This window comes from Solea senegalensis, linkage group LG19 (assembly GCF_019176455.1).
Source record: "Solea senegalensis isolate Sse05_10M linkage group LG19, IFAPA_SoseM_1, whole genome shotgun sequence".
Classification (NCBI taxonomy): Eukaryota; Metazoa; Chordata; class Actinopteri; order Pleuronectiformes; family Soleidae; genus Solea; species Solea senegalensis.
The window spans coordinates 10812194-10830474 of NC_058038.1; the positions used below are offsets into that span (position 1 = coordinate 10812194).

Consider the following 18281-nt stretch of genomic DNA (forward strand, 5'->3'; position numbering starts at 1 on the left):
TGAGATTTATCGCGCCATCCCGACAAATGGAGAGAGACAGCCTGCAACTCCTCCCAAACCACCCCTCCTCGTTTATTATTCAGCAGCGCGCTCAGTGTTGTAGCCGACATGAAGACTTCTACCCTGGCCTGCGTGCTCTTGCTTGGAAAAGAGATTGACGCGTGTTCTCATCTGCCTGAGGAAATTCAAAAAAGCACAATGCATGTACCGAGGCAAACCTCTAAAACCATCTCCATGGAAGTGCGGGCCAATTCCAAAGCTGGTTGCTATTCAGCAGGTTTAAGAGCTGGCTCCAAAATGAGGTGCAGAGGCTTTGTTCTCGGAGAATGAGAGGCACTGACAGGACACTCTAGAGTTACCGCTTGTTTGCTCACTTTGTGTCAGTCTTCACTTATATCCTCAGGTATGTGTGTGATGGTGTTTGTGTGTTTGTATTAAGTATTTTTTTTTTTTTTGTGTTGGAGTCTCTGTGTTTATCCTGCACCAGTGAGACAGATGCTGGCAGATACAACCCCCCCCTAATCTGGCTGCATGTTTAGCGTCACCTCTCATTTAAAGGGCCCCGCTCAAGCGTTCAACACCATCGGCCTAACCGGCATTTAGCAAACCTCAAGGTTCTTCAGCTACGGCAGGTTCAGAAAGACAAGGATTTTGAAGGGACAGGCTGGAAAATTTAGATTTGTAGCACTGGAATAGATGAGTTTGTTCTCTTAGCCATAGCGCATAATAATTACTGTTAATGCAATTAATGTGTATAACGAGGTTTATTGTCACTTTTGCCTGTTATTACCAAAATATGGATTTCATTGTGCCCTTTGTCTTACAAATATTGTATATATATATACATACTGCACAAAAGATTTAAATAAGATATGGTCATCTGAGGCCTGTGCATATACTGTACATACATACTGGTTTGCTGGCTGAGGACAATGCGGTATATAATGAATAGCTCAGAGAACGTACTTCTCGCTCGAGGAGTTCATTCTTTCAATCGCTAGTTTTGTGTTTTCTTCAGTAGCACATGCTGTCAGGTTTTTTTTTCTTTTTTTTAGAAACGATGTTCTCATAAAGAGGCGAACAGACGATAAAGCACGCCACATATGCGTTGTTTGCAAAAACAAAACAATCAACCTGGCCAAACTGCAAATCTCTCTCTCTCCTGTTGCCAAGTGGGTTTGTACGGGGATTAAAATGCCAAGCGAACTTTGTAGTTCTAGGAGCAGCCTGCGGTACAATGGCGACATCAATTCTGAACTATTCCTTTAAGACAATGTGGTACCTTGTATATGTAAGTGCTCATAAAAATTGTTTTCCGCGCGCTTCATTTTAGACATAATTTATGAGTATGCATGTGGGTGTGTGTGTGCGTCTGTGGTTTACCCTTAGGATTTATTGACTGTGAGAAACAACTACTCACTGTATAATGATATGAGAGTGTCTGTGCGCTGTGTGTTTTGCGAATGTGTAAATGTGTGCGCGGCGCGGCGTGTGCTTGGGGGACAAATTTTTTAAAAGCATACAAGTTGACGGGGGATGTCTGTTTAATTGGGGGTGGGGGTGGGTTGGCCCCAATTTAATTTAACTACATTGAACACTACCTGAAGCGGTTTGTGTCCTTACTGAAGTGCGGATAAAAGTTAAGTGAGTGTCGTGGAAATAAATGAATATTAATAAAGTCTCCTTAGAATTCTGATTTATTTGTGTGTGTGTGTGCGCTCAGTGCCATCACGCTGGACAACACACTGGTCATCTTGTCTACGGTGACCCCGGATGCCGGACGTTACTACGCCCAGGCGGTCAATGACAAGAACGGGGAGAACAAAACCAGCATGCCCATCACAGTCACGGTGGAGGGTAAGTGCACATGACAACACACACACACACACACAGTGACGTGCAGTGAGGTTCATGACTGGGGAGGCACTCGTCGGACGTACACATATATGAATCTAAAATACAAGCTTATATTTTACTTTTGACCTTAATTGAAACATTAAGTTGTTTTAAAAGCTTTTAATCAACGAAAATATTGAATTTCTTTTTGTTTTGGCTGATCTCTCTTTTTTTTTTTTAAATCAAAATTTAAAATTGTGTATGGTCTTATCTTTATTCGTCAAAATCGCTGAATTTACGCATTTCCCGTTCCCGGGAAGGACGGTGAGGCGAGGCAGCGATGAGCTGCCACACACGCTCAACGCTGCCTGAGTGCACGGTACTACGGCCGATCAGTGCATTTTCTCACACGTTCACTAAATATGTTAGACAGACTGTGGAACGTGTAGCATGTGTAATACATGTATATTGTCAAAACAATGTGCCCGCGTCAGTCAGTGTGTGTGGGGCACAGCGCCATCAGAGCTCATCGCTGCCTCGCTGTATTTGAACAGTAAATTCAGCGATTATAACCCTAGAAATTAGAAAACTAATGTATAGAACAATCAAGTGGACAAATTGATTTTCTTTTATCGTTGTTAGCATTTTACTTGTCATGATGACCGAGCCTCCCCTGACCGCACGTCACTGCACACACATACACACTGGGGTGCACTCCGGGGGGGGAAGCTCATGGCTCACCAGAGGATTGTTTGTGTCAGATTGTGTTGCAGATTAAAATGTATGTGTAATAAAACGCTAGGAATCCTTATATTATGGTTAAGCTCAACGCATCAGCACTCACGGAAAAAGAGGAAATAGGAACGGAGCTCTGCCGCCATTTGATATTATATATTTGAAAAGCAAGGCAGTCTTGTTGTGGGAAATTTAAAAAGCCTTTATTAGAGCGACTAAAACATGGACATGGAATTTATATAGATATAGACAGGAAGTGACATCGTATATGTACTGTATATGTATATATATATATATATATATACATATACATATATATATCTATATATATACATATATAGATATATATATAGATATATATATATCTATATATATATATAGATATATATGTATATATACCTCAGCACAACAGGTTGGGGTCATCTGAAGATGACAGAAACAGATACAGCACCCTCCACTGGCCTGACCATCCTTTCACTTCCCCCCACCCTCCTATCTCCTCCCTCTCTGTCCAACAACAGGCGTAGTCATACCCATTATCCACATAACAATTGTTGTCCTCTTCTTCTGCCGTGGCCCTCTAACCTCTGGCTCTCTCAGTGAGTTACAGTCGTGAGGTGTGTGTGCGTGTTTTAGGTTGTAGGTGGCGCTCCTGCAGCAGCTCTCTGCCCGAGTCGTGTGTGTGTGTGTGTGTGTGTGTGTGTGTGTGTGTGTGTGTGTGTGTGTGTGTGTGTGCACACAGCCCCATAAAGTGGAAGCGGAGTTTAATTGTGCCTCACAAAAAGCCGATTTATGAAAATGACACTGACAAACAGAGAGCGACGAAGGTCAGCGTCTCTCTCGAACTCGCTCATGGGCGTCATGTCAAAACACTTGTGTTTAGCCGAGGCTGATGCTTGCTCGTCCTGCCACCCACTAACACCACTTTTCATCCAAACAAGATGGTTCCACCTGCTCTTACTTACTTGGATGTGAACACTAGTAACAGTCAGTATAATATGCAAGTATTGGAATGCATTTTACAACTACCTGGCTCTGAATATACTATTGACTGTGTAATACCACTTTATACCACATATTATAAGTCTTTTCGCCAAGGAGATCCCTTATGATTTGTATTATTGGTCTGCTTTTGACTGTCGCATAAGGTTTTTAACCTGTTCACTTTGGTGCGGCTCGGCTCTGACATCACAGCTCTCCCCGCTCGCTCCGGCGTCTGTCCATCATATCATTAATACTCTGTTTGGAATTCAGTGCTCAGGACGCATGACGCAGCAGTCTGTGGGGACCAGATACCCAATATCTCTGGATCTGACCTTGTGGATCACGAAAGTGGTATTTTGCATTGGAAAGTCAATAAGGTTTTTACAGCTGCATTTGTTCATTTTAGCAATTCTGTGGAGACGAGACGGGGGGGGGGAAATATGCAGCAGCGGGAGCATCTTGTTCCAGGGGGAGCATATAAATGAGAGAAAGTTAAATCTAATAGTCAAAAGGAAACGGACATTGGGTAAAAAAAAAGAAAAATAAGTGGGCACTGGGCTGACATTCGTCTTTGGACACAGACACAGGTGTGAGCAGTGCTGGCGATATTCACCGAGTGAATTTGTGATGCAGGTCACCATGTTGTTTACCTTCCCCCTTTAATTAGGAGATTACACACTTGAGGTATTCTCAACAAGGAGAGTTTATGAACTGCAGTACATTCATTAGTGTGTGCCAAAGGACCAATCGTGTCCTCGGAAAAATGAAACGCGTTCATTGACGAGTCAAATGGATTTTCCTTTTTTTGTGTGTGCGTGTCACTGGAAACCGGCGACAAATTGTGTTTATTTGTTTGTTTATTCACACACATCTGTGAAACGTTTGATGAACACAATGCCTCAAATGTTTGCAATGAAACAACCGACGTTGGACACGACTTCACTGTTCGTCATCGTCAGCTCTTCTTGGTGGAAGATGGACTTTTTTCCCCCTCAATCTCCTCCTTTTCTCTGTTCATGTACGTTTTGATCACTGAATTAAACTTTCAAACTCCCCACAACAATCTCCCTCACTCGCTTTCAGCCAATAACTTCAAAGTGATTTTCAGGCTTAAATCCTCTGGACTTGAGCGAATCGTTGCAGCCTGTTTAATGTTGTCTTTGTTAAATTTCTGGACTCTTCTCGTGACTTAAAAGTGAGCCGCTCAGTGTGGATTGATTCATCGTGGCTAATTAATAATTGTGTCAATAATGCTCCCAAGATGGTACGGCAGCTGCAGCACGTTGTAAGTTTTATTGACAGGTTTCTCTCACATTCATATTTTTGTTTGATATTTATATGGTATTTCTTCTTCTGTTTCATTTGGCACTAATCCAATTCCACGAATATGTGGAGTAAAATAGAATGTGTATTATTCTTATTATTACCTTGGTATTTCCACTTTGCTTTACACTGTATGTTCCCCAAGGGGCCGTTCAAGGCAAGCGAGAGAGCAAGCAGTAGTGCACAGTGACCGTTTATCCTGACATGGTAAAGACTAAAAATACTGACACATTCAGGAAATGCAAAAAATACAGATGTTTCACATCTACTCCAGGATAGATTAAGTTGAAGTCCAAGTGCATTCATCAAGATAAATTGACCATGTCTTGTATTTTTATTGTTGACCAGTCTGATTTTCTTTCAATCAAACTTCAAATACAGGCTAATCTAAAAATGCTTTCCTAATGGCAACAGATGAAAGTCATTAATAATCATATGTTGTTTTGAGGACTGGTTCCAAATGAAGTTTGTGTTTGTGCTTGAAGCTACTCTTGCCTTTGCAGCAAGAAGAACAAGGGCCTTTCTGCATGGAGTTTGCATGTTCTCCCCGTGTGTGCGTCAGTTTTCTCCGGGTTCGGGCTCTTGGGTTTGACATCATAAGATGAATAGGAGACGAAAGATGAACATCTCAGCTTTTACTTCCAGCATCCGCATTTTAAAGCCCAGCTGAAAGAGGCTGCGGTGAGAGCCTGGAAGAGCATCACAGCAGAATAATGCAAAAGTTCGCCGATGTCAGTGGGTCACGGGCTTGATGCAGGGATTGAAATCAAAGGATTTGCCACTATATATTAAGTCTTATTCACTTGAATCCTTTTTAAATCTGTTCCAATATCAATATCGGCCACACGGTGGTGTAGTGGTTAGCACTCTCGCCTTGCAGCGAGAAGACCCGGGTTCGAGCCCCGGTTGGAACAAGGGCCTTTCTGCATGGAGTTTGCATGTTCTCCCCGTGTGTGCGTGGGTTCTCTCCGGGTTCTCCGGCTTCCTCCCACAGTCCAAAAACATGCAATGTGGGGATTAGGTAAATTGGACACTCTAAATTGACCGTAGGAGTGTGAGAGTGAATGGTTGTTTGTCTCTAGTTGTGTGTGGCCCTGCGATGGACTGGCCAACTGTCCAGGGTGTACCCCGCCTATCGCCCGATGTAGCTGAGATTGGCACAGCACCCCCCACGACCTCCACCAGAGGATAAAGCGGTTAGATGATGACTGACTGACAATATCAATATCCTGTCTCATATGATGTCAAAACCCAAATGTCTATGGTGAAAATTAAGGAATTGGCCTCAGTGTTCCAATACTGTTGGAGGGCACTGTAGAGACAAGCAACCATTCACTCTCACACCTACCGTCAATTTACCTAATCCCCATATTGCATAAAATGACTGCTTTTAAATGCAAGTAATTGTGACTGCAAAGAGGAATGTACACTAATGGATCCAATTTCATTTCAAAATGTTGTAAGTCATCGAGTTAAGCAAAAGTGTGCTCACACAAACGTGATGAAACCTCACGGGACGCGGCGATTGAATGAAGCAATCAGAGGCAAGCGGCAATAACGCGCCGGGCGTCTGCTCCGGCATGCAAGCAGAGTTTTGTGGAAGACGCTTTCTCATTCACGCCGCTGAGATTCCACAACAGTGTTGCCGGATGTGTAAGGGCATGATTCACAACGCAGTGGCGCGACATGACAATAGTGATGAGAAAAAGTAGATTAAGGGGCCACTGGTTAACCTGCTGTAGCCCTGTGGGGGTCACATGCACATATGCAACACACGCAATTACACGTATAAGCGCGCGGGCCCACAGTCATACTCTGGGGAGGTGGGGAATGAGATGAGATTCAGAGAGAGATCACTGATTGAGGGCAGGGAATCGATGGTTGGCTGGAGGCTCCGTGAAACCAGTGAGTGATGGTGCTACATTTGTTCGCCTTTCATGTTTGTCTCAATTATGCCACATAATGGCTTCTAACACCTGGGTTAAAGCGCTACTGAGGAAATGCTGTGTGCTTTAGGACCACGTTCTAAAGTAAAGGGGGGGGGGGTGTTAATAGCTGGTTTATCGCGTGCCGGCTACCTGCAGGTGATGGTGACAGATTGACAGGCTCTGTGCGACGCCAGTCATGTTCAGTTGGCCACGTCAGGCAGATCCACAGGTCTTAGGTCTGAGGTCTGCGTATGTAGTTAATTGATTTTTTTTTTTTCCCCCATCTACCTCCATTTGCTTCCACACGTGACAGATGTTGGAGGGCCCGTAGACCCCATCGCCCCCGCCATCATCATCCCCCCCAGGAACACCAGCGTCACGGTGGGGCGAAATGAAGCCGTCATGGAGTGCGTCGCCAATGCAAGGTACATTTATCTATTCTCAGGCGGAGACTCATTGATACAGAGGAGATAAAAAACCCAAACACAGGCGTCCACACATACACCCCCGCCTCCTCTCACCTACAGATGTGATATTTTTGTGATGTAAATGAGTCTTGAAATCTTTTGTTTGAACATGATAGGGAAATGTTTTGCACATCTTTCATTTTGTACCTCTTCCTCATTCTTCCCTTTGATTCAAGGCTTTCACTCTGTTCTCACACAATCCCAGCCCTGAGTTCTGACTATTATCTCCAATTCAAAGACTTAATCAGAATGACAGATGTATCCCATTGCTCCCTCAATGCCTTTTAACCTTGAAACAGAATAGGAATCTGTATTAAAAACCACGCTCCCTATCCCCATGCACTCTTTTTCCCCTTCTTTTCGACTCTCAGACCCCTCGTCAAAATGAGCATTACTTGGAGGAAAGACGGGGCTGTGGTCAGCAGAGGGATCCGAGATTTTGGCCGTCGGCTGGTCATCAGCTTGCCAGCAGTCAGCGATAGCGGCTACTACGAGTGCGAGGCGTCGCTCCGCAGTAGCAGCATCCCTTCCATCACTGCTGGGGCCTTCCTGCATGTTCTAGGTAAATAAAACTCACGCAGAGACAAATCTGAAGCATAAATAATCCCAATACTGCATCAGCATGCCTTCCCCATATAGAGAGAGAACATCTATCATGTGGTATTGCAGTAATTGAGTTGATGTTGTTATCTATAGCGGTGCAAATGCGCATTCACCGGAGAAGGAAACAAAAAAAGAAGATGACGTGAGTTGTTTTTAAAGACGTTAATGAACCACTATCTTTGTCTTTGAAACAGAGTTTCCTCTGTTTGTCAAAGAGCCGCCAAGTCACATCAGTGCAGAAATGGAAAAGGTGGTGGATATCCCCTGTCAGGCTCGAGGTTAGTGGTGTTTGTTTTTCTGCTGTGAGCGAACATGCAAGAAAGCATCAAGGAATAAAAAGAGGGTCTCAATGACGAGGGGGGGGTGAAAAAAAGAAATCGTGTCTCCCTCCTCCCTCTGCAGGCACACCACCGCCGGACATAGTGTGGTATAAAGATGCGGTGCCCATCAGTCCGGTGAGGATCCCCAGGTACAGGGTGTTGGTGGGAGGCAGTCTACAGATCAACGGTCTCCTGCCAGACGACACTGGGATGTTTCAGTGCTTCGCCCGCAATCTTGCAGGAGAGATCCAGACAAACACCTACCTCGCTGTTACTAGTATGTCGCCCTTGAACATCGCTCAAAGCTCGCATGTCTGCCGCTTTACTTTCCTCGTCTTCCCCGCTTCCCTCCCTCTTTTTTATTCTTATATCTGCCGCTCCTCTCTTCTCATTTTTAATCCTCTTTTCTCCCCCCCCCCCACCCTCTCTCTCGCTCTCTCTGATTCGCCTCCTACACCCTTCTATCTGTGCATCTCTTTGCAGTGACAGATTTGTCACCTTGGATGCTTGAGACATTATTGACTATTTATGAATCAGAGAATGTGCAGGAGACGGCGGCCCCTTGTCAGAGCCTCACAATTGCCCCTGAGAATGAGACCTGACAACCACCAGTTTTGTCAAACCTATTAAGCTCTCAGCCGCCATCTGCTTTATTATTTGAGAGGAGGCTGTTTATGTCTCTCATTATCACCTCTCTCTCCCTCTCTCTGCGACTGACCCCTCCCCTCCCAGGTATCGCTCCAAATATCACGACTGGTCCTTCTGACAGCGCCGTGATTGACAGCATGTCAGTCATTCTGCACTGTGAGACGTCAGGAGCTCCACGGCCAGCCATCACCTGGCAGAAAGGTGTGTGTGAGGTTCTGTGGGCTGGAGTGGTTCATTATTTTCCGTGTTAGAGCTAAGGAGAGGATTCTTACTGCCACTACCAAACAAGCCCCAGTTTGTTTACCCTGACATTTCTCCAATACCTTAATCTCTCCATCAATCACTTCTCCCCTCCATGCAGGTGAACGTGTTTTGGCCAGCGGCTCGGTCCAGATGCCCAGGTTCACGCTGCTTGAGTCGGGCAGCCTGCTAATCAGTCCCTCTCACTTGTCTGATGCTGGTACGTACACGTGCATGGCCAGTAACTCCAGAGGCATCGATGAGGCTTCTTCTGATCTAGTGGTCTGGGGTAAGTACAACACAAGCTGGGACATTGATTTACTGACTGTATTTATTTTCGCACCTCCAGGAGCTCATCGTTAAGACCACTCTATACCCACAGGCCACTTTATTAGGCACAAGGAACACGCGTGGCACCTGTTGTTGTCCTGTTTGACGTGCTGCTCGCTCTGTCACCCGGCGATGTGCGGCTCACTTGATATTTTTCTCCTCTTCCCGATGATTCGCCGTAAACCCCAGGGCTTGTTGAAAGATTGTGTCAAAATCCCAGAGATCAGCCGTTTCTGAAATACTCATGCCAAAATAATTGAAATCACCTTCCCTTCCCTATTCCGATGCTCCGTTCGAGCGCCACCGCGCCGCCTTGACCATGTACACGTGCACGGAGTTGCTGCCTCGTTGGCGGACTGCCCAACGAGCAGTTGAACAGGTGTACCCAGTGAAGTGGCTGGTGAGTGCGTCGCCAAATGAGTTTGCTAAGTGTATTTATTCATCTTTTTTAATTTTTAGTAGCGCCTGGGGAGCAATGGGGGTTGGGTACCTTGCTCAGGGGTAACCCCAACCCTTTCCTGGTGGGGACTTGAACCGGCGACCTTTCCGGTTACAAGCCAAGTTCCCTTTCCACTTGGATACAGGCTTCTTCTTCCCGCTAGCGCCCACGTCCGGCTCTCGAGAGCCTCACGGCACACGGCGCGATCCGGGCCCCTTTCAGAGCGAGGCATTCATTTAAAAGACGAGGCGAGCATTTTCTCCTCAATAATAACGAATTCTGTTTGTGTTCGCAGCACGAACGCGCATCAATAAACCCCCGCAAGACCAGAGTGTCATCAAAGGAACCAAGGCTGTCATGACCTGCGGTGTGACCAACGATCCCAGTGTCACTGTTAGGTAATGGCGACGTATATATATGTATAAATGTATAATGTCTCCACACTCTCCTATGGCAGAAGTTTGAAACTTTCCAGACTCAGACTGAGGAATGAGGCCATCACTTTCCTCTCGCCTTTCAGTCACTCTTGAGCATGATAGAGTGTGCGCACACGCATCTGTCTCAGAGGGACTGGAATTATGTCTATGGAGCCCAGTGATTAGAGTGCCTGTCACCTGTGGGCCCATCGCATTGATCAGATCGCGGGGTAAACAGATGAATATGTAAACAGCATAATAACTTCAGACAGCGCCTTTAATTAAACACAACACAGTGGAGATTAGCTCGAGAGCTGGAAAAAAAAAGGGGCAATTAATCACAGCCAAGCCTCCGAGTGTGTGCATGCATGCTGTATGTGCATGTGTATGTGGAGGTTTGTGACAGGGAGAGGTTCCTTACTGTGTGTGTGTGTGTGAGACAGGGAGAAACAGTTTTCAGATTCCAAACCATCAGCCTCAGATGGCTTTTCATCCATGTCAGCACCTTCTATTATTTTTGGTCTGTGAACTGACACAAAGCACACAAAAAAAGATTTACTGACGCAACACCGAGAGACACAGTGTGTGTGCAGAACACTCACATGTGCACACCTCTACTGTAGGCATGTATGGGAGAAGAGCGGCTCGGTGATTGACGTGAACACGTCGCCCCGCCTGCGGCTCGACCCCGACGGGACCCTGCACATCTCCCAGACGTGGTCGGGTGACATCGGAACATACACCTGCAGGGTGACATCAGTCGGCGGCAACGACTCCCACAGCGCCCACCTCAGAGTCAGGTCTGCATATTTTCCTCATGTCTCCCCCAGTCTTATCTAGTGTCTGTATTTTTTTTTTCTTCTCTTATTTACATCTGACCAGGCAGGACATGATGGATGGATGTTTTCTTCACTGTTGTGGTTTATCACTTTCCCCCTTTACGATCTATCAAACCCCTCTGATATTTACAATGCAGGGCTCTCTCTCCGTGTGGCGCTTTAACTCGGTTATTTGCTGCCTCCCTTGTCTGATTGTATTTGCCTTTATCACTTTTCAACCCCTCCCCTCCGCTCACACACACATTTTATGCAGGCAACTGCCCCATGCGCCTGAAAACCCAATAGCGGTGCTGAGTACCACGGAGAAGAGGGCCATCAACCTGACGTGGGCCCCGGCCTTTGATGGAAACAGCCCCCTCATCCGCTACATCCTGGAAGTCTCCGAAAACAGTGAGTGGCGTCGACGTTCAATGCCGACAAAGCACCGCGGTCACTATCTACACACAATACTCATGGTCATTTTAAAGGCAATGTCGTGACTCGGTTGCCCTTCCCTGGAAGCACTCATTTGCTCCCTCTGCTAATAAGTCCCATTTTTGGCAGCTCTTATCTTCTGCAGTGGCTAAAACTTAATTGCCTCACCAAATTGTGTCGATGTCCAACCCTCGCCTATCTTCCCTCTCATTTGATAAAAATCAAAGAAATGTGAACACTCACCCGTGGAGAGTGAATTGTCAACCATTTGTCAACAAAGCCCGAGCAAACAGAGAAGATGACGGATCATTAAGAGGAAAATGAGCAGAGAATGCAGATGGGATCTGGGGTTTGTTATTTTTTTTTTTTTTTGGGGTAATTGAATTTCAATCTGCTATTTAGAGAGGGAGTATACAAAATGAATGACCTGTTGTTTTTATCAGTGGCTGCATTGTGATTACTGAAAATGGTGTGCAATAAGAGTTGGGGAAGAAACATATGCAGAGAGATTTTCATCCAGAAAGAACGTTAATGCTCTTACATGGTCATTTACCATCCGCTCACTGTTGCTCAGAGCTTTGTCTTTATGTGTGTGCGCTCTCAGATGCTCCTTGGACGGTGCTGCTGGCCAACATCGAGCCCGAGTCCACGGGCGTCACTGTCGGCGGCCTCATCCCCGCGCGCTCGTATCAGTTCCGCCTGTGCGCCGTCAACGATGTGGGCAGGGGCCAGTTCAGCAAAGAGACTGACCGGTGGGTACTGATGCGGCTATGTCTACTGAATACTAAAATGCGAGTCTGGCTCTGTTTTCATTCAACTTTGTCGACCTTTACTGCCCTGGAACAGCCTGTACCCCACCACCACCACCACCACCATGCACTCTGAGTGAGAGAAAAAAACAATTCTATGATCATTTCCAGTGAAGTCCGTTCCACATTGTGGTCGTCGCTCCTCTCAGAGTGCGGGAGACACGAGCCAGTTTTCGGGACGGGCCTTTTTTCAAGATAAAACTGCGAATGAGCTGAAATTGCACTTTGTGAAGACTTGATTTGTGTGCTGACCCAGTGCCGTCTCTTACCCTCGCATTAACTGTCTCCACTGAACTTCATGACTGAAATACAGAGAGGCGAGAGAGAGGCAGAGGAAGTGAATTGTCTTGACTGCTGTAAGACGAAGAGGTCATAATCATTCCGAGCTCTTCGCAGCCACGTGACCCCTTCCGGCGTGGACGCGGCCCATCCGCTGCCGTTTTTTAACACCGGCAAATGAAAGCTGTCGCTACCGACCGCGCGCCTTTTGAACCGCGCACTCATCCACAGACCTGAGTTTCTTTGTGAATGTGCCCAGACAAGTGTACACCACAGGAGGGTGACTGAGTGTCAGTGAGAGTACAGGGCTTCTCTGAGGCATCTCTCCGGCACACCTCTTTGATCCTAAACACTCAGCTTTATCTCCTCCAGAGCAGTGCTCTGCTGCACTGGGAAGAAATCAAGATGTCATCTTAAATTGACTTAAGGGAAAAGTCTGCCTCGATCTCTCTTTCTTGTTCTTTTATATCTTTCTCTCGCTCACACTGTCTCTCCATTGTGCTGCTGCGCCGTTTCTTACCAATGCGTCTTTGATCCTTGTTATGCCACAGCACGACGTCTCTCGGTGGACAGTGTTACGGAGTATGTTTTGGACAAAGGCGCGCCGCCAACTTTTCTGTATGGCGGAGGAGAAAAAGAAAAAGAAAAAAAAAGTGGAGTTCACTATGATTTGATGTCCATGATGTAATGTGATGGAAATATGCGAAACTCGTGATAATTAATGCACAGCTTCACACTTTGTCTCTTTTATCATCATGCCAGACTTACTCTCCCCGAAGAGCCTCCCAGTGCCCCCCCTCAAACAGTGCTCGCGAGTGGACGCACCAACCAGTCCATCATTATCCAATGGCAGCCACCCCCGGAGAGCCATCAGAATGGTCCACTCCAGGGCTACATTGTCAGGTAAGAAGACCGTGACAAACGGCCTCATTTCTTTGCAATGGTTGGCGCCTGTCTATTCAAATGTGATAATAACTGTTATGTCAGCTCCTTTTCTTGTTCTCCATTTCGCTTCACTCTCAATCACCGCGGCAATGAAGTAATTGGTGTCAATTAAATACCTTCCTCTCTCCTCCCTATTCATCTGTTGTCACCTCTCTTCTTGTAACCGCTCACCTCTCGTTGATTTCCCCCTCTTTTTCAATTTTTTCATGGACTCTAAGTTCAAATATATTTGTATTGTCTGTGCGATTTTTTTCTGTGTGTGTGTGTGTGTGTGTGTACTGCTTCTTCCATGTGTCAATTACTCCCTGTGTTGCCAGGTACTGCCTGTCTGGGCTTCCAGTGGATTGCCAAATGAAAAACATCACCAACCCAGACCAGACCAGTCTCCTCCTGGAGGACCTCATCATCTGGACCAACTATGAGATGGAGGTAGCAGCCTATAATGGAGCTGGCAGGGGCACCTACAGTCACAAAGTTACCGAATGGACCCTGCAAGGAGGTGAGAAGCTCATTGGGTTTCCTAAATACTATTTATTACCTGTTATTACGATGGATTTGTCAATATTAAGGCTGCAGTTTAATACCAGGGAATGACATTAAGGGCCATATATATATATATATATATATATATATACACATAGGGCACCATTATGAATCCATAGCTTATCTTGAAAGGGTGACTCACACAGATTGCTAAGACAACAGCGATATATGTCCACACCGCCGTATAAGTGCTATTTACCTTTCAGCACACCTTATTTCTTTTCCGTGTGGTTAATCTTTCATTAAATGCCACAATACTCGAGAGCAAATAATGTGCACACACGAGGCAAGAGCTGCACCGGAGCCATTTTCCTTTTTACACCTTTTTTGTTGTCCTTTCTTTTACCGTGTTAATTCCCCGATCTGAATCACGTTCCTTATTTTTGTCTCCTTGTTTAATTTTATTTCATTTTCCTCCCCCCGATGGCAACACTTCAAGCCCTGAGACGTCGGCAGCTCCTCTGTGCACACATTTAACTGCTCCTGCACATGAATCACCAGGTGATGATGTGTGTCTGACTTGTGACATATCTTGTTGCCGGAGCAAGCTGCCGTCGCTCGTGCCGAGTAATATAATTAGAAGACATATTGTGAACTTTACACAGTGTCACAGCGGCGCGTTTCCATCAGGCCCAGTGATTTCAAAACCTTATGTTCTGCCCCTTCCATTGTCTACTCCAAAACCTTCAGAGGATGTGACTGCGCCATCTGGATCACGGTCAGATTCTGACTTATGACAATCAGGAATTGTAGGAGTCCGTCTACGAAAGCCACATTTGCGTGAAATCAATGCACTTTTGTTACACACCACCCATTTAGATGCTTTATTGCCTAAGTAGGCTATAACTAATGCATCAGCATTTTAAAAGGTTAATCAATTTTTTTTTATTGGAGGAGGATTAGATCATTTTCTCTTCCCTGGCTTCCCTAAACAAAGGTCAGTTCATAGATTACAGTTTAAGAAATGCTGCAGCTTCAAAAACTAAATTTAATAAAAAAAAAAAAAAAAGGACATCACTCCCAGGTTAGCGATACTGTGCTCGCTACCATTTCCTTTAACTTGTATCTAAAGCTTTGCGAGGCTTAACTCACTCACACTGAATCCCCGTCATGTTAAATCCACCTCACGAACAGAGATCCTCCGCACCAGACTCACTAAATATTCTCAAGAGCACTTGTAAGGAGAGCGAGCGTTTCCTCCTGCACTTTTCAACTCCGTGCTCCGACGCAGTCATTAAGAGAGACGGATGTTTTGTCTCTCAATTGGTTTCAAGTGTGAGTTCATTTATACGTTTAATTATCTATACATGGAATGATATATATATATATATATATATATATATATATTTATGTCTTTTTGTCAGTCGAAAATGCGTCTTTGTTATTCTGTTTCTATCCGTTTTCATTTGGTTGAATGATTGCAAAATACTTTGAATGCTGCGGTGGCAGTCTGGCATGCATTAGTATTAAATCTTCTCTGTCTCTGATGCCTGATTGATCAGCGAAGTGACAAATGATGGAGTCCAAATTAGAGACTGCCGCATCTGCAAGTAAACTAACCATTTATTATAATCGCATTGAAGAAGAAGAAGAAGAAGGAGAAGAGAAGAGGAAGAAGAGCCACAAAGATTTTTTTTTTTTGCATTTAATCAGCAAAACTTCGAAACCTGCAAGGAATGGCAAGCATCACCGTTTTACCTCCGTCTGGCTCCCCTTGCAAAAAATAATAATTATTTCATCACCCCAGTCACAGTCAGTGAAAAGTGGCAGCGAACACGGCATTTGTGTTGTTAAGCTCGGCTCTCATTAATTAGACGTCTCCATCACTCACTCCATTAAAGGCACAAGAGGAGTCCATGATCTGAATTTGAATGCGCTCAAACAGGAGCAAGGACAGCGCAGGTTTGAGGGAGACCAGACGCCGGCCAATCAGCGTCATTATTGTGTGACTCCCTGACTGTTTTCCGGCGTTACATCAGAATGGCACTGCTCACTTCAAACAAACTGCTGCAGGCAGCACCTGGAAACCGCCTGAGGCAACTGCTCTCACACCCTGTGTGATTGGCATATTCTTCCCTCCGCAAATGAGCTAAAAGAAAAAAAAATATATAGTTGCTTTAGCCTGGTTCTCACACTCTAAATGAGGCTGTGTGAATTGAATTTTTTTTTTTTTTCTTCCTTTTTCTTTCCCATCTCATCACTAGTTGTCTTTCAGCCCTCCCAACACCCCCACCCCCCTCCTTCTCTGACTGACTGTCCTCCCTCCACCCCTTCTCTCTAACTTTCTCATATCTTTGTCCTTGCTCTGGATCAGTGCCCACTGTGCCACCAGGAAATGTACAAGCCGAGGCTGTCAACTCCACCACAGTGCGTTTTACCTGGAGTGCTCCGAGCCCTCAGTTTATCAATGGAATCAACCAAGGATATAAGGTGAGCAGCCCCACCTGTCAACCAGTGCACTCTAGTGGTCAGAGGGTAAAAGAGCAGCCTGTCGTCAAAATGAAGTCGTTTTCATAAACTTGTAGGAAGAGTTTCACTTTGAAAAGATTTCCCAAAAAATATAGAATTTCTTTATTTCACTGCATCTACTGTTTGTATTCGTGTTGTCGTAAAAACTCTCTTGGGGCATTTTGTTGAAAACTGTGCTTTGTCACCATCTCCAGCTGTTGGCATGGGAACCCGGTCATGCTAATGAGGTCGCCATGGTTACGGTGCGCCCCAACTTCCAGGATAGTATTCATGTTGGCTACACCTCTGGCCTTAAAAAATACACGGAGTACTACACGTCAGTGTTGTGCTTTACTACCCCGGGAGACGGGCCCCGCAGCTCGCCTCAGCGGTTACGCACCCACGAGGATAGTAAGTCATTCTCTTTCAGGATACCGTGTGGCTGTTGCAGAGACACAGAGATGAATATGTGTCTGTTCATTTACCACTGTTTGTCATTCCTTTAAAGCCCCTGGTCCTGTGGGACACCTTAGTTTCACTGACATCTTGGACACCTCGCTAAAAGTCAGCTGGAAGGAGCCACAGGAGAAAAACGGCGTTCTTACGGGTATCTATGAAAGATGTTAATATCTCATGTACACAGTTTAGGTGGCACGAGGCTGTTACTGTCAGTAAGTTAACAAAAAAATAAATAATATTTTGTTAGTCTGACTTTTTCAGTCAGTTAAAATGACAGGAATAAAACAACTATTCACTAGGCGTGGGTGATTTGAGCTTAAAATTATACACTATTAGAAAATATTTTTACAGAATTCACACAAAAAAAGTGTTTGTTTTTATATGGAATGATATAAAGTTCACAAAAAAAATGTTTTTTTATGCAAAATGAATCAAATCAAATAACTCATCATAACTTTATATGAAGGGGAGGGCCACATGAAATCAGTTGAGGGGCCGCATTTGGCCCACGAGCCTCGAGTTTGAGACCTCTGCTCTCGTGATTCTAGATTCCCCTCTAGTGCTTGTACACTGCTTGAGCTGCATTTGTTGTTACACCCGTAGCTTGACGACTACGTTTTGGGATTTGACTCTTCTTCCAGGCTATCGTATCTCCTGGGAGGAGTTCAACAGGACCAATACTCGAGTGACCCATTATTTGCCCAACCTGACTCAGGAGTATAAGGTGACAGGTCTTACCGCCCTCACCACCTACACCATCCAGGTAGCAGCCATGACCTCCAAGGGCCAGGGTCAGCTCTCGGCCTCCACCATCTCCTCTGGCGTTCCGCCCGGTCAGTTGTCAAATGAGCAGGAGAGCCATTTGACTTTAAGTTGGAAATTGGATTTAGCTTTAATTAGCTGAAATATCCGCTGACTATGTTAGATGGATTTTAAATTAGTCGTTTCACCTCCTGCGACTCAACAGATTTCTATTAAGTATTTCCAACAGCTGCAGTGGTTTTGGATGTCTTTTTAATTGGTCTTTTCTCTTCTGCAGAGTTGCCCGGTCCTCCCACCAATTTAGCCATCTCCAACATTGGCCCTCGCTCCGTCACTTTGCAATTCAAGCCGGGCTATGATGGCAAGACATCCATTTCCCGCTGGCAGGTTGAAGCTCAGGTTAGACGCTTCACATCTACTACTTAATATAATTAGAACCTAATGTTTTAGTATTGCTCACAGCTTATTTGTTTCATTTATTTAGTCACTGACATAGCTCCCTCGCTGTTTGTTT

At 45.2% G+C, this 18281-nt stretch overlaps 1 protein-coding gene across 4 annotated transcripts in view; it reads left to right on the forward strand.

Moving 5' to 3' along the window:
• Positions 1 to 18281, forward strand: part of sdk2a (sidekick cell adhesion molecule 2a) — an 81542-nt gene that overhangs the window by 45535 nt on the left and 17726 nt on the right. For all 4 annotated transcript variants that reach the window (XM_044050899.1, XM_044050901.1, XM_044050900.1 and 1 more), the window contains exons 5-22: positions 1724 to 1857; positions 7120 to 7231; positions 7645 to 7835; positions 8071 to 8154; positions 8279 to 8473; positions 8929 to 9045; positions 9206 to 9373; positions 10149 to 10251; positions 10893 to 11069; positions 11362 to 11498; positions 12127 to 12274; positions 13373 to 13513; positions 13873 to 14054; positions 16413 to 16528; positions 16762 to 16957; positions 17055 to 17153; positions 17647 to 17838; positions 18045 to 18166. In XM_044050899.1, the coding sequence (XP_043906834.1) occupies positions 1724 to 1857; positions 7120 to 7231; positions 7645 to 7835; positions 8071 to 8154; positions 8279 to 8473; positions 8929 to 9045; positions 9206 to 9373; positions 10149 to 10251; positions 10893 to 11069; positions 11362 to 11498; positions 12127 to 12274; positions 13373 to 13513; positions 13873 to 14054; positions 16413 to 16528; positions 16762 to 16957; positions 17055 to 17153; positions 17647 to 17838; positions 18045 to 18166 (2614 nt within the window). The remainder of the gene's footprint in view (positions 1 to 1723; positions 1858 to 7119; positions 7232 to 7644; positions 7836 to 8070; positions 8155 to 8278; positions 8474 to 8928; positions 9046 to 9205; positions 9374 to 10148; positions 10252 to 10892; positions 11070 to 11361; positions 11499 to 12126; positions 12275 to 13372; positions 13514 to 13872; positions 14055 to 16412; positions 16529 to 16761; positions 16958 to 17054; positions 17154 to 17646; positions 17839 to 18044; positions 18167 to 18281) is intronic.